The following is a 15,124-nucleotide window of genomic DNA, read 5'->3' on the forward strand; positions in this document are numbered from 1 at the left end:
TGGCACAGTTGGCTCTAGTTTTTGGCTCTAGTTGGATCTAGTTTTTGCTCTGTACAGCAAAAGCACAGCCAGGTATGCAATCTCTTAAACCTGAGCAGGAAATCCTGACCTCTCCATCCATACAACAGCAGTCAACTAGCTTTAACAAACTAGTAATGCTATCTAAAAAAAAAAGCAGTGAAGCTCTATTTCCTAGTATCTGCTAGGTTGTAAGGCATAGGCTAAAGGAGTTTGCAGTATTAGCAACACTGAAGCCACCTATCCTTATTGCAGGTAACTAGCAACCTTGCACAGATCCTTGCTGAAGGGAACTATGATAGCAGGGCACAAGTCATGAGAAATGCAGCTGGTCTGCTGTCTGTGCTCTGTGCCCCTCCACTGCAAGCAGTCTCCTTTCCAGCACAGCTTCACTGGAGACAAATTCTGCTCCTGAACTTGCAACTAAGATACTTCTGTTTCCACACAACTGTGTCCTTTCCTTTTGCACCCTAAAGCAAGGCCCATAACAATTCTACCCTCTGACCTCAAGGCAGAAAACAAGCTTGCTTGTTCTCAATAGGCAGTGGCCAAAACACACTGGAAAACTGGAGGTTTTGGATAGGTGAAACAGACTTGGGAAGACATCAACTGGCCAGGTAGGATGGAACTGGAGAGAATAAGCACAGTGGCACGTGCTGCATGTCATGACTTTAATGTGTTACTACAGTATGCATACATACAAGAAGTGGGAGAACTAAAGCCCAAGAACTAGAAAGAACTACAAAATACAACACATGGACCAATACTTTACAAAACGTTCGAAATCCTTACAAAATGGGCTGTATTGGTCCTTTGGGTTTTTTTTGTTTTGTTTGTTTTTTTTTCTTTTGTTTTTTTTTTTTTGGTTTTTTTACAAACTTATACTGTGTGGTCACAGGGTGGGAGGTGGGAAAAGGTCTAGATTTAACCCCCCCTTTCCAAAATTTACAAGTGTCAAAAAAAAAAGCTATAGGCCTGGTCTCTGGTTTCTTTACTAAAAACAGCTGACCCTCTCCCAAAGGGCCTGAGGTGTGTCTTCTCCAACAGAAAGGAGGCATTCTCTGACTGCCACTCCACTTGCTGTCTGTCAGTATTGGATGAGGGTGGGGGGAAAGCAACGCTGAACCTTAACCCCTCCCCTACTCCATAGTATTCCCACATTCCAAACACATTCACCTTTTTTTTTTTTGTAAAACAACTTAGTGATTTAAAGGTCCCCCATCCACATAAAGAAAAATAAGTTACATAATATTATAACTGGCTTTCCAATATTCTTTGGGAGTCTGGGAATGTCAGGACAAGGAGGTCTGCCCCAGACAAGTGCTTGGCATCAGCAGCTGCCCCTTTATTACAAGCTGGACAGGCACCAGTTACCCACCTGCCTTTTACACAATTTGCACAAACCCAAAAGTCCAGACAAATGTTTCTGTTCCTTGTATTTACACTAGCTCAAAATGATATTCACAGCATCTTCTGAATTTTGGCCAAAAGTCAAAAATTTGTTTCAAACTTTGGAACGTGCCCACATAGACTTTCACCCAGGGTCTGTTGCGTCTACCCAATCAAGGGGGCCGGGAAGGTCAGGAGGAGCCTTACAGAGTCTTCTGTCAGTCGGTGGGATGGAGACCTCCAGGCTGGCACGCTTACAACACAAGATGCAGCTCATCTAACTGGCACCAGTCCCTTCCATTACTTGCTGGGCCTGCTTCTGCCCCATGCAGCACTGTGCAACTGACTGGAACAACCTGAATGCAGAAGCAACACAGTGTTAGGGGCAGCATTATGGCAGCAAATGGTGCTTCCACTATGAAGCACCAAAAACTCAAGGTGCATCTCAGCTCCTGCTTCAGATATATACTCACTTCTCAATTTCGGGAGCGCAGTGAACAAACTCATGGTTCCAGAACTTAAACGCTGGATTTTTTATCAGCTCAATGAAAGTAATAAGGAGACCCCAGGGATGAGGCCTATTTACAATCAGTCGTTCCAAGAGAACCCTGAAATCCAAAAGGAAAAACAGAGCTCAAAGATCCAAAATACACATGGAAGGAAAGTGAAAAGCCGAATGCTGGCAAGTTAAATGCCTTCCCTCTCACCTAGTGATCTGCTCCTGGATAGCCTCAGTGTTGGCCTCTGCAAACAGGTACAGCATGGTGCAACTGAAGTAGTGAGTGTGACTATTGGGATATCGCAGCTGATTGGCAATTGCGTTCAAGAAAAGGTACCGACCTGCAGAAGAGGAACAGTGAGTACATATGGTTTTCCTTACACACACACAAAAAGGAATAAAGCAGCAACTAAGGTTTGTGAACCTGCCTTACGAAGGTACAAGAAACAAAGACAACTGGACATATGAAAAAGCCTTATCAACCCAAGCTGATGGGGCAGTAAGAACTCCTCTTCATTAAACTTATTCCCTTGAATATCTTGAACATTTGGTTTTAATATTGCTCCTGTATTCAGAGTTTAATATTCTAACGTAGCATTACTTACTGTGAATTCACTAGCAGTTACATGAAATGATCTTCTGTATTTCTTATAGCTCAAACAATCTGCTGTTAAATTTGACATCGCATGAACTAGAAGTGTTTCCAGCTCACCTTCAGTGTCCAGGTCTACTGCCAAATTCTGGAAAATGTCCATGTGAGCTGAGTGGGTAATGGTGCTCATAGAGGGTGTGCTGCCTTTGTTGTGAATGTGCGCAATAGCTTGAGTACCTACATAGAGCACCAGTGCATTAATCAGCTGGATGTTGTAGCGGTTGCCAGGTTCATTTGATACCTAATAGCAAAGATATGAAAGGCATTAACATTCTGTACTCCTTCAGCAATTAAAGGTACAGCATGTACAACAGCAGCATCCAAGTATCTTCTTTATTATACAGACAACAACACACTTAGACATCCACAAATTCAATTTGGCATTTACCTTTTTGTAACATAGCAATTTAATATATATACGTGTGTGTATACACACACACACACACACACACACACATATATTCAAAAGCATCAGCAAAGTGTTGACAGACCCAACAGAATTTTTGTACTCCCTACCTAAAATAAAAATAAATCAGGTAAAGGCAATCCAAATTCACCAGCAGTGCCAGAGGCTGGCTGAAATGCACACCACCTGTGTGAATGCTTCAGTCTGAGCAATTTGCTGAGAAAGTCCAACTTCAGTCCTGAAATCTGTCACAAGCCAAACTATGTGATGTATTAAATACATGCAGTTGGCTAAAAAAAGCTCTGAACTGGGCTTCAGCTAATCTGCCTTTTTTTTTGGTTAAAGCATTAGCATGCAGATCCATAGATTTCAGTAACTAGCAACAATGAATCCATTTGGAGTGACAATTTAATCAGATTCTAAAAAGACACAATCAAGTTCAGTAAAACCCGCTGAATCTCAGACAATGCCTGGATAAACAGTGCTGGAGTCTGTGACAGAAGCCACAAGACTTCATCACCCAATGGTCAAGGACAAAAAAAAGCAAGCTTGATGCAATCAGCTGACTACATTCCTCACTAAAGATTTGCAAGGTTGTGCACTAGAAACACACAAGCAGAAGAGTCAAAGTTTTAGATAACCTTGCATTTTTCACTTACATGAGCATTTGGCAGCTCATGAAGATAAAACCATCTGCTTTTAAATTAGATCATTTTAGGGTTGTTAAAGTCAACATTCCTCTTTCCTTAAATTCCACCTGGCTGAAACTACTTAACACAGGCTTAAACATCCTGCTAGGGAGTGGTAGAGGAAATATTCAGAGAAGTGTGCATTTTCAGAGGCTCTTCTACTGCCTGGAACACATGCTTGCTACACACCAACAAAACTCCTGCAAGAAAGGAGGGTGACTCAGCCAACGAGATCATTCATCCCACACTATTTAAATTCAGCATCCTCCAAAACCAGCCACTCACTTGTAGGTTACTGCGCAAGTCAGACAAAAAGGTGACTGGAGAACGGGTTTTGAGATAGGAATCCAAGTCTTTCTTGAACTGAGGTGGCATCACTCCAGTGAAATTCGTGAGTATTCGTGGAGCGATGTTAATCTCACTTAACATGTCCACCTGTTGAGAGAAATCCCAGTCAGCTAAACCATAAGCAATCTCTAAAGGAATAAATGGCAAAAACAGATCTGTAAGTGATATTACATCAACTACTGCTGTTGATTGCTTTTTCCTACCAGCAATGAAAAGGAAACACTAGGCTTTTGCAGATTTCAGAAGAAACTTGGTCTCTAATGTGCAAACTTTAAATTAGGTGACTGTCTCTAAGAATTGCGAGTAGAGAATAAAAGAATTCAAGGGCGAAGGCTGTAGGGGAATTCAGTCACCGCCTTTGAAATCTCCCTATCTACACTCAAGACAGTTGGTAATTTAAGAGAGTACAAAACAACCACAGAAGTCAAGAACAGCCTTCTTCAGTCTCAAGAAGTACTAACTGAATGAGTGTTGCAGCTTCACTCCCATCACTCTGCATAGCTTAGGCAATGAAGAATAACAGGACAATGCTTTAGCAGCATGTGAAAGCTTGCGCCTAATCATCGTGTCCCACTCCCCCCCCCCCCCCCCCCGAAACTGGCACACGCCCAAAGATTTAATTAGGTAACATTAACACTTCTCAAAGTCTCTCCCCATTATGCAAGTGTCTTGCTTCAGAATGGTGGTTTGTCTCATTATTTTCAAGATAAGATGGTGTCCGTGTTTCTCATCAAAAAGTATTTACAATTACATAGTGCTCGGACACCAGCTCTTCAACAATTAGTTAACTGAACTCCAATCCCCACGCATCCTGCAGAGTGCAAACCATATCATCCAGCATGAGCTGCACAAAACCGAGACAAGAATTGTTGGCTGAATTTTCAAACAGGTTTGCTTTAAGCAGTCTTTGTGGCTTTGCTAAGTAGTCTGTTTTTCAGTGGCAAATGAGACAGTAAAATGATAAAGATGCCCTTGCCCCAGCACTGTGTGCCAGTCAGATCTAGGAACACCATCAAGTCAGTCTTCCCTTTAGAAAGAAAAAAGCCCTCTGGCTTTCCATACAAAAGCTAGGTTCTGGATGCAGTTCTCACAAGTCTCAACAGCCTGTCCTTTCAGGTTGAACCTGCACAGACCTTGCAAGCAAGCTAAGTATCTACGGGTGCCAATGAAGCCACACAGACCGGAGTCAAGCGTTATGCTTCCAGCTGCAGCAGATTTCATACAGGACAAGGACTGCATCCCACTCCGTATGGAAACTGTCAAACATTGAGCATTACAAACATAATTGAAACCTACATGCTTTAAAAATGCTGTTCTGCTAGCTGCAGACTATGACTATGTCACTTACATTTCAAATTACCTGCTAACTTTTGAATGATTGCGTTAATTAAGTATCAGTTAAATTGTTCCCAAAATTTCACAACCTCCACCAAAAAGCTGGATAAAGAGTATTTGGAGCATAAAAGCTTCCCATTATCATGAAAGTAAGTCCTACCTTTAGATTGGGGGTGAAAGGGTCTGGAAGCCTCATGTTCCGTGGGAAGGCACTCAAGATCAGATTCCTTAGCTGAATACAGTTAGGTGGGATCACATCACAGAACCCATAGTGGTAGTCACAAAGAAATTCTGGGAAATCATGCAACAAGACTAGCAACACACGCAGAGTGCCCTGTGAAATAAAATATAATATAGAAGAGGTGTGTAACTGTTGAAACTGCCCAAGAGCTTGCAGAGCCATTCTTCTATGTCATGTGGTTAACATTAACAGGAAGAAGTTAATCTGGGAAGGTAGCCTGTTTCTGTCCCACACCAGATTTTTGTTTAAGAAATAAATTATAAAAGAACAGTAAATCCTATTTTTCTACCAGAGCACCTCTACTTTCAGACAACTTTGGTTGTAAGTAGCATCTATTAGCTGACATTTTTTTACCTTGTAAAGAATTTGCATAGGTTTGGTGAGTTCCACATTTCTAAGGAAAGGAGCCAAGTACTTGAAAAGATCAATCAGTAACTGGGCATACATAGGCCAACCCTGTCAAGGAAAAAAAAACAGCAGGTGGTAAACATGCAGTGAAGAGCAGTTATCTTAAGTTCAAAACTATAATTAGATTGGTCTTCATATAAACCTGGATCAAAGTTATGTCCTATGGCTAGCTCTAGCAGTGACTGCAGCACAGCCCATTCCAAAGGCCTTCGCTGCACATCGTATACATACTATGGGTATTTCCAGAACACTCAACATGCCATAGTGAGTTGACAGTATTTGGTCCACACTACAGCTCTTCCAGACTTTGACAAAGGCATGTTTATTAAATTCAATTCACCCTATATTCAACAGTTTGACACAAAGACTCTCCTCCATGCAGTTAGGTTACTGTGAATATGGAAGACAACAAAAACAGAACAACAGCCATGCTTCTAGTGCACTTCGAGAGATGTGAAACAGCACCACACCAGATAAGCATCTGTGTGAGCTTTTTAATTCAGAAGAGATAAACTGCAGCCACACCTTCTGCTGTGGTGTATGTGCCAGCATTCTTGCAATAAATATCCGGTGGGAGATCAGTTCCAGCCAGGCATAAACAAAACCTGGAGCTTTTGTAGGCCTCAGGATGTGAAATGTGTTACTGAAAGAAAAGTTAGAGCAGGTTAGAAGTGCACAGCAATAAGATTGCTTTTCATAACATTGAGGGAAAACATACACAGCCCTAAAAGCAAGGCGTTTTAGCATCTTGGGTTTTACCAGTCATCTTCCTTAAAACAAGCAAGTGGACAGTCTATAGGAGAACTAGTTGTCCCAAATGTGATTAAGCCACCACAAAGGAACAGTCAGATAGCCTTTAGATGAAAGATCTTGATCCTACCAGGAATGTGGCCAATCTCAAATACATACCAGAAAGCTGTGAGTGTCTGGAAGTTGATGGTCTCCAGCACATGCTCAGGAGCATTTAATTCCAACAGCAACATGATGAAAATGCGATGGTAAGGAAGTTGCTGAAACTCACTCTGCCGAACATCATGGTCTTGCAGAAGAACTCCCACTACAATACCGAGAACCTGAAGAGATCAAGACATTTCAGTGGTGACAGCAAGAATTACTTTGCAAGTCAGTCTACAGATAATACTTCAACCATGAGTAAAGAAAAAAAATCAACAGATTCTAACAAGAACCAAAAATTCTAGTTATTGGAAGCATCACGTAAATTACTATAATAATCTATATCAGCAACTCCCAACCATACTTTGCTCTCCCTGCCCCATGGATCACAGTCACAATGACTGACTGGGCAGTGTTGGAAGGTCTTAACTACCTAAGACCACCTAGCCATAAACCAAGTAGTGTAAGAGTACAGGCAAGGCCCTCATGAAACCAAGGCAGACACCCAGGAATCACCAACCTTAAACCACACTTAGTAATGCCTCAAAACAGCAGTTGACTTTTTCATTTCAAGGCACAAAGGTGAGTTTCAGGTTTATCTGATATGAAATCTTTGTGAACAAGAAAGCCACTTGGCATCCTGATGCTCCACTCAACAGTTTATCATTTCAGTGACCAAGCCATTAAAGTCTTCATCTGATACTTCAGCAGTAGTCTGCATTAAGGTCTACACTTCACATTTATCAGCAAAGGTACACCCAATTATGCACTTTAAATGCAATACAAAAAGGGTTCCCAACCTTATTCAGGAGGTTGATCTTTGTAACGGTGTTGGTTGCCTCCCCAGAGTGCTTCACTAGCAGTGCAATAAGTCGCACAAAGGCATCCAGATTGTGGTAGCACTTGGCTCGAATCATAGTGGGGTTGGCAGCAGGATTATGCTGTTGCTCAGCCTGAGCACGATAGCTGATTTCAACACACATTTCAGTGCAAAGACGGAAAAAGCGGGTGATCAGGTCATCCGTTTTCAGGATTCCTTGCTGGTGCATCTATCCGAGAAAGGAAAAAAAAAAAAAACCTCAGAACCGTAACCACAGAAAGTTCATTTTACAACTTATTTCAAACAACACGCACTTTACAAAGCATCCACCTTGCCTGGCATAATTAATTTTTACCACACTCTCAAGCTATCTCTGCTACTTTTCCCCAAGATGAGTATTTTCAAGGCAACTTGAGGGTGGCAACACAATTTTAGCATTGACATTTACTTCCAAACAGTCTTTTTGATCCCAGTTCTTTCAACCATCAGCCCAGCTGAAGAGCCCATTTCAGTGTCAGTTCTGCCACCAGCACTCAACTTCGCATGAAGGACAAGAGGCAGCAGCAGTTCAGTCTGTCAGGCCTTTAGGAGCCCACACAGGGTGTACAAGCCCTGGGAAGGCCAGACCTCAGCTACTAGCTCAGGAACCATCACTACTTTGCAACAACATTCTGTAGAAGCAAACTGCATTTGGAGAGTGAATTTTCCTTACAGGAACATTGCATGCAGAGATAAGACTGGGTGGGCTTTGTTTGTTTTGCACTGGGGGGTTGTTTTTAATAACATATATATAGAAAAAGAGACCTCCTTTTATTTGTTACCCACAGTATTAAAGCCATCAAAATTAAAAAAATTACACTGCAGGAAACCTCTGGGTTTTGAATAAAGCATCTTAGTTCTAAACTCCTACTGCACAGACATGAAGTTATATAAACAGCATAATCGCTAACTCTTGGAGAGCTTCTAGTATTTCTGGAGAAACTTTTTTTTTAAGGAATTCATGTATTTGCCTTCGAATTTTTATGTTCCTTCTTGTCCTAAAGACTAGTGGAAAGGAACCAACACAATTTAAGCAGCCAAAATTATGGTCATTTAAATTCAGTAATAAAACCTTGTGTAATGCAGTTATTACAAAATACTCCTTTAAAACCCATAGCTGAAGCCTGTAAGGAAGAAATTGTACATAAACACTGCACTTCGATATATTTCAATTGCTATTTCAAATCTGATCAAATACATACAAAAGGTAAGCAAACAAGTGTGATAAGAGAGCGAAGTGGGACAAAAGTGCATTGAGTATTATGAGTACACTATACTGAAGTATGCTTTATAAGCATACTTTAAGGTATAAAAAGAGTGAGGTCATACAGAAATTTAAAGAGAACACAATGCAAATAGACTAGTCAGGGGCTTCCTTGTAGCTGCAGTCAAGGAGCTGCCAGGAGCACAATTTTAGGAAGATGACTGCAGATATATAGGGGGTTTATTACCATACACATTGGGCTACTGAGGGCATCTCCCTTCTCAATCACACCTGGAAGGCAGATGTGTGCTGTTCCTCACACCTGTTAAGGTGCCCTTCAGTGAAACATTGGAGCCTGTTTAAACGTAGGCACCACTTTAGCTAATGAAGTTTCAAGTTCTTCCTCACTCTAATGATTCCAGTTAGAAAAATGATTCCCTTGTTCACATGGTCTGAAACAATTCACCTGCAGCTCTATCTATTAGCAATTTCCTTCTGCAGGCTGTCAGAGCTTTTACTGTTACCCATAAGGAGCAAAACTAGTCAAGCTTCATTACATAGAGCGCGTCAGAAGTATTCCCAAAAGCTACCTCAGCTGCAGTTCTTTTCCCACCAGACTTATCCCAGAACTCATGGTCTGAACTGACAGCTTGTTGCTACAGTATCTGAAGAACATGATTTGGTAGGGGTTCCTACAGAACTTTACCATCAAAAACAGTAAAAATTTTGATAGTCAACTGCCAGACACCTGAAAGTTTCAAAAGGATGCCTAACATGGGTTATAACACTGCTTTAAAATGGAGGGCATCACACCCTACTTATGTTGAATAAAAAGCACCTTTCTTTCCAAAAGCTCTACCTGTCCAACAAACGCAGAGAACGCTTTGGTACTGTCACGGCCTGCTGCAGCTGAATGGTAGAGATTCACCCACTCCCTAAGCAGGTATTCTGCCTTCTCCCTCAGACCTGGCGGATCATCATACTCAGAGGCTTGGGAAATTCCTGAATGCATCATGAAATTGGGACCTCCGTGAGCACGGTCAATCATTGCTTCATAGTTCGATCGGACCACTTCCATCAGCTGGGGTAATCTAACACAACAGATCAGAACAAGAGCTGGGTTAGAATTCCTCCTCCCCTAGAAGGTGTGGGAACTGGAAGCTCAGTCAAATATAGTTGATAAGAAAGTTCTTATACTAAACCTTCAGATCTTCCAGTCCTCACTGGAATAGCAGAAATAAGCCATGAAAGCAGATACATTTATGCTGAAAGAAGGAACGCTTAAGTCATACAGCTTTGAAGTTCCACTCCAATTCATACAGCACTGCGCTGCAAAGCACCACAAGTACTAGAAACAGCTTCACTTTTGCAGACTTTGGAAGCCCTAAAATGCTCTGAGATAGCAAGATGCGAGTGCTAAACAGCCTGACTGCAGCACTAAGTTTGGCTGCAGTGAAAGTCAAGTCATACAGCGGAAGACAGTCTACCCACACCAACTGCTGACCAAAGGATTTTTGTTTTGGGACCTCCCACTAGCAGTTGTGTTGGTAGTGGCAGCCACTACCACCACCACCACCACCAGCCAGCTGCTGGCTGCTCTCACAGCAATCCAAAGTTCTCCACAATCCAATCCCTGTCTCAAACCCAGCAGCAATTGCTTCCACCTTAGTAACAGGAGGCCTACAAGTCCCACAGGTATTTCCAGATGCTGTGGCAACATTTGCTGCCTAATTATCTGCTGGTGGATACACAAGCCATGTGAGATTGGTGGATGATTGCTTTGTAGACTCTGAACAAAATTGTCTAAAGAAAATGGAAAGGATTGTCTAATTTGATGAATTGCTTGTGATTAACAAATTAACATATTTAAGATTTAAACAGGTAAGAATATTGCCTAAATTTGAGATAAAGCAGGAATTCAAGCAAGTTTCTCACAGTACCATGGTATTTTGGAGCACAGCACACAGACAGATTTTCCTGCTGAAGCATTCAGTTTGATGTGATGCTGCAGCTGCCTCTATTTTGACATAAAATCAGCACAATTACATTAGAGTGACAGTTTGAACTAACATAGGACTGCAGCCCTAGAGAAAGTTTAAAGCTGTATGATTGAATGATGAGACATTGCCTATATAACATTCAAATCATAAATGAGCACAAGAGAAGTAATGTATTGCACAGTATTTCGGTCTCACCCTTCCGGGGCGTTTCCTCTGGAATGAGCATTAATCCTCATGAGTGTCTCAATTGTGTGAAACAGATCTGCCTCTGTTATGTGGGCGACACTTCTCTCATCTACCAACAGGATCTTTACCAGCTGCATGGCAAAGGCCACAGCCATGTAGTTCAAGCCATTCTCCATTGACTGTGAACATGAAAAAGGCAATTAAAGTTCAGCCACAAATCTGACAGTGGACTAACCATAACTTTTCTCCTCCAAAAGAGCAGGTTCCCTTTACCTGAGCCAAGTGAAGGTCATACTGCTGCATGTTAACAAGGTGATTGCGGATTAACAGTTCCACAGCTTCCACATTGTACTTGTACTCATCTCTACATTCAATCAGGCACCTGAAGAATTGGACTTCTTTTAAAAAGCATACTTAAACAACACAGTTTAAGCAAAGCAACTCAAATATAATACTTCAGAAACGGTACCATTCACTGTGATTCATTACTCAGCTCCAAAAGAAGCCTTTTCTAGAGCATTCTCTAAGGTAACGTTTGAGTTCAGAACAGTCAGCCTCAAGCATTTGTTGCCCTGCACAACTGGTCACAACAGCCCTTCAAGAGCTTCTGTTTATTCAGCATAAGAAGCCTCTCTTCTGAGGACAAAGTGGCACACTTGCCTAGCTGAAGCACTAGTGCTTCTGCTGCAGGCATATGCCACATCACGTAATTTGTGGCAGCATATAGAGATATTCTCTATAAAATGAGGAAAAAAAAACCCAGAGCATCTCTAATGCTTAATTCCATTAAAGACTCCTATCATGTTCCAGGATGAAGCAGCATTATCAGAAGATCTAGTTACTTTTCACAAAAAAGCTAGTTATTTTGTCTGTCCAAATTTCAGCAATGCAAAATATTAACAGCCAAGTGATTCAGAATAACACAGTAACTCCCAAAAGATGATGACAGCTACGTCAGTGTTCCTGTTGTCTCATAACTGACCTAGTAATTTGTTTATTACACCACGGAGATCCATATGCACGGCCGTCCTGCAGAGCCTTCAGCACAAGCAGATGACACTCACGATAGCGAAGCAGGAGGTCAGCATCTGCCCCACTCGTGGCATCCAGTAAGCCCTCTACAGCCTAGAACAGATGCAACCTGTTAGCAGAGGAAAAAACAAGTCCTCTTCCAAGTCTTCTGCAAATAAATCACCAAGAGTTATCACCAGAAGACTCAGCAGACATGCAAAAAACCAATTTACTTATTGTGCTGACCCCTTGATAAGGCTATGTGAGATTTTAACACCTTTTTCTACACATTCACCGTACACAGCTGGACTACCACCAACAGGCCTATGGTCTCACTATATCCCATTGGCTTTATATATGCGCCAAGTAGTATGAAAGACCACATTAGTTTGTGCTGCAGCTTCTGAAAGCCAATGCCTCCTCACAAGCAATTCTACTTATGGCTCGTGAAAAACTACATTACAGAAAATTTACAGAACCTGCCAGACCAACCTGTCAGCTATCACGTTCCTGAGACAAACAGCTGCAACACTCAGAGATGCATCTGTGCTAGTCTACAGCAAATAGAAGACAAGTCTTTTACAGTGGCAGCACAATTGACCTGGTCAAGTCCTAGTGAGGACTAGACCCTTTAGTAGGTATGAGCAATATCAGTCAAGAACAAAGAGCCTCCCTCCAGCTTCCAGTTACTTTTGTTTTGCCAGTGTTCTTGGATCCTCGTGCAGACAGCTCAGTATCCTTCCACTGTACTCAAAATGGATTCTTGTCCACATCTGTCACTATGCTCTGCACTATTACACAGGCACCGATGCCAGCTCAGCTCGCAGAGCTCACTGCAACACTCCCCACCTGGTACAGTCTACCGCTTCTGTCTGGGATGGAGTTAATTTTCTTCATAGCAGGCCATATGGTGCTGTGCTTTGGATTTGTGCTGAAATTGTCTTGACAACACACCACTGTTTTGCCAACTGCTGAACAGCACTTGCACAGCATCAAGGCTTTCTCTTTCCCACTCTGCTTCCCCCACCAGTGAGTAGGCTGGGGATAGGCAAGAGGCTGGGAAGCAACACAGCCAGGACAGCTGATCCAAATTGAATAAAGGGATTATTCCATACCATATGACATCATGCTCAGCAATAAAAGCTCAGGGAAAGGAGAATGAAGGGGAGCATTCATGGTTATGTTTGCCTTCCCAAGCAAGTGTTACACATGCTGAAGCCCTGCTTTCCGAGCAGTGGCTAGACATCTGCCTGCTGATGGGAAGTAGTGATTTTTTTTTTTTTTTTTTTTTTTTTTTTTTGCTTTCCCTACTAAACTGTCATAATCTCAATGAACAAGTCATCTCGCCTTCCCTCTATTTTCTTCCTATCCTGCAGGGGAGGGGAGTGAGCAAGCAGCTGCATGGATGCTTGGCTGTTGGCCAAGGTCAACACACCCCACATACTCACTTCTCAGTTACTGCAAAATACAATACACAAGTGTGCCACTATAAATCCAGTACTACACTCAATACTATCCACCTATACGGGCAGTTCAAACGTCGTCTTAGCCTCCAAATCATCCTGAAATCAAAGACCACTCTGGAGTGCAACACCTCTCTACTTGCCACATCTGAACAAAACTCCCCTAAGTCCCAGGATTCTGTACCTGCTTCTTCCCACAGTAGCCTGGCCACTGTGTGTACAATACACCAAGTGAACACCATGGCCCTCTTCCAATTTTATTTACTGAATTTCCAAAGACAGCAGTTGTTCAGTATTGTTCACCAAGCAAGTTCCACAGGATGCATGAAGATATACAGTCATCAGCAAGACAATCCACAAGCCAGATGTGGCTCACTCTACGTGAGCTGTTAACACTCACCTTCTGCAGTAGTCCAAGTGCAGCAATAGCATCACGGGAGTTACGAGCCACTACCACAGCCTCCAAGAGGCTGCGCAATGCTTGAGCTTGAGGATTCATGGCCAGGGTGTGTGGAATGGACTGCAGGTGCTGCTCCAGTTCTGTCATACATTTGTCATAGATTTGTGCTACGTCATCTGTAGCCCAAGCTTGCTGCTTAAGAGAAAGTGGGAGTGAGTGATTTTTTTCAAGGACTGTGTTTGCAAAACTCAAATACTCATTGGCTCTTCTGCTCTGGAAATTATAGCGTCCAAAAATTTAGACCTCTGCAGTATTGTGGTTAATTATGCTGGCATTTGAAATAAATATGAGCAAATGAAGCTACAGAAATAACTAGCAAACAATTTTAGTAGTCCTTAAGACCAAGTATGCATACAAAAACCTCTTCATTATCACAAAATCCATACTTGCCATCTGTGACCTTCTCCAAAAGTAACCTGAAATTTGAATAAAATGTTTCACTGCTACTAAAACTACATGTAGTAATCATAAACTGGGACAAGATCTGCAAGTTGGGTTAGAAAGCCCTAACACTGGATGTAAGTTTTATGTTGCCATTAGTTTGACATTAAAACTAACACATCTTTCAACCACTATTCCCAAGCAATACAAATACCTGATTCTTACTAGTCTTCTAGCAAAGGACACAAGTTCTGCAACATTCACCAAGAGGGCTATAGTACTCTCAAGCCAATGGTTTCAGAAATCTTTACCTTCATAGGCTGAGCCAAGAATCCTGTAGGCTGAGTTAAGTCATTGGTAGGCAAGAAGCCAGGGACATTGCGTGCAAACTCTTCATAAACAGCCAGCTGTTTTGGGTCCACACCTCCAACCTTTGCAATGAAAAGAACAGGCATTAACCTCATTGTTAAGCACTGCGGCAGTAAGAAATGAGGGCAGTTTGTGTAACAGGCAGCTGCTTAATCACATTCTTAGAGTGGCCTAGACATCAACAATTAGGATTCAGCTGCTCTGCACTGAGGTCCTATCTCTCCTGCCATGCCTCCTAACAGGAAGATTTTGCTCTACAACTGCAACTCACATTCCCAGAAACAGGAAGAACTGAATAGTGGCTTCACACGT

At 42.1% G+C, this 15,124-nt stretch overlaps 1 protein-coding gene across 12 annotated transcripts in view; it reads right to left on the bottom strand.

The window, feature by feature from the left end:
* Positions 1-675: 675 nt before the first annotated feature.
* The window catches only part of CNOT1 (CCR4-NOT transcription complex subunit 1), a 60,511-nt gene continuing 46,062 nt past the window's right edge, over positions 676-15,124 (bottom strand). For 6 of the 12 annotated variants that reach the window (XM_082320736.1, XM_082320740.1, XM_082320741.1 and 3 more), the window contains 16 exons: positions 14,755-14,874; positions 14,003-14,197; positions 12,111-12,253; positions 11,402-11,510; positions 11,138-11,307; positions 9,781-10,033; positions 7,680-7,928; positions 6,895-7,058; positions 6,511-6,628; positions 5,932-6,033; positions 5,497-5,670; positions 3,939-4,088; positions 2,619-2,799; positions 2,115-2,247; positions 1,881-2,015; positions 676-1,763 (listed from right to left, as the gene is read on the bottom strand). In XM_082320736.1, coding sequence (XP_082176862.1) covers positions 1,685-1,763; positions 1,881-2,015; positions 2,115-2,247; positions 2,619-2,799; positions 3,939-4,088; positions 5,497-5,670; positions 5,932-6,033; positions 6,511-6,628; positions 6,895-7,058; positions 7,680-7,928; positions 9,781-10,033; positions 11,138-11,307; positions 11,402-11,510; positions 12,111-12,253; positions 14,003-14,197; positions 14,755-14,874 — 2,475 coding nt within the window. In that variant the 3' untranslated portion in view covers positions 676-1,684. Of the gene's footprint in view, positions 1,764-1,880; positions 2,016-2,114; positions 2,248-2,618; positions 2,800-3,938; positions 4,089-5,496; positions 5,671-5,931; positions 6,034-6,510; positions 6,629-6,894; positions 7,059-7,679; positions 7,929-9,780; positions 10,034-11,137; positions 11,308-11,401; positions 11,511-12,110; positions 12,270-14,002; positions 14,198-14,754; positions 14,875-15,124 lie in introns of those variants that run through there. The other 6 variants (XM_082320744.1, XM_082320743.1, XM_082320739.1 and 3 more) reach the window with 5 other exon arrangements.

Source organism: Platalea leucorodia (assembly GCF_965183815.1).
Source record: "Platalea leucorodia genome assembly, chromosome: 8".
NCBI classification, from domain to species: Eukaryota; Metazoa; Chordata; class Aves; order Pelecaniformes; family Threskiornithidae; genus Platalea; species Platalea leucorodia.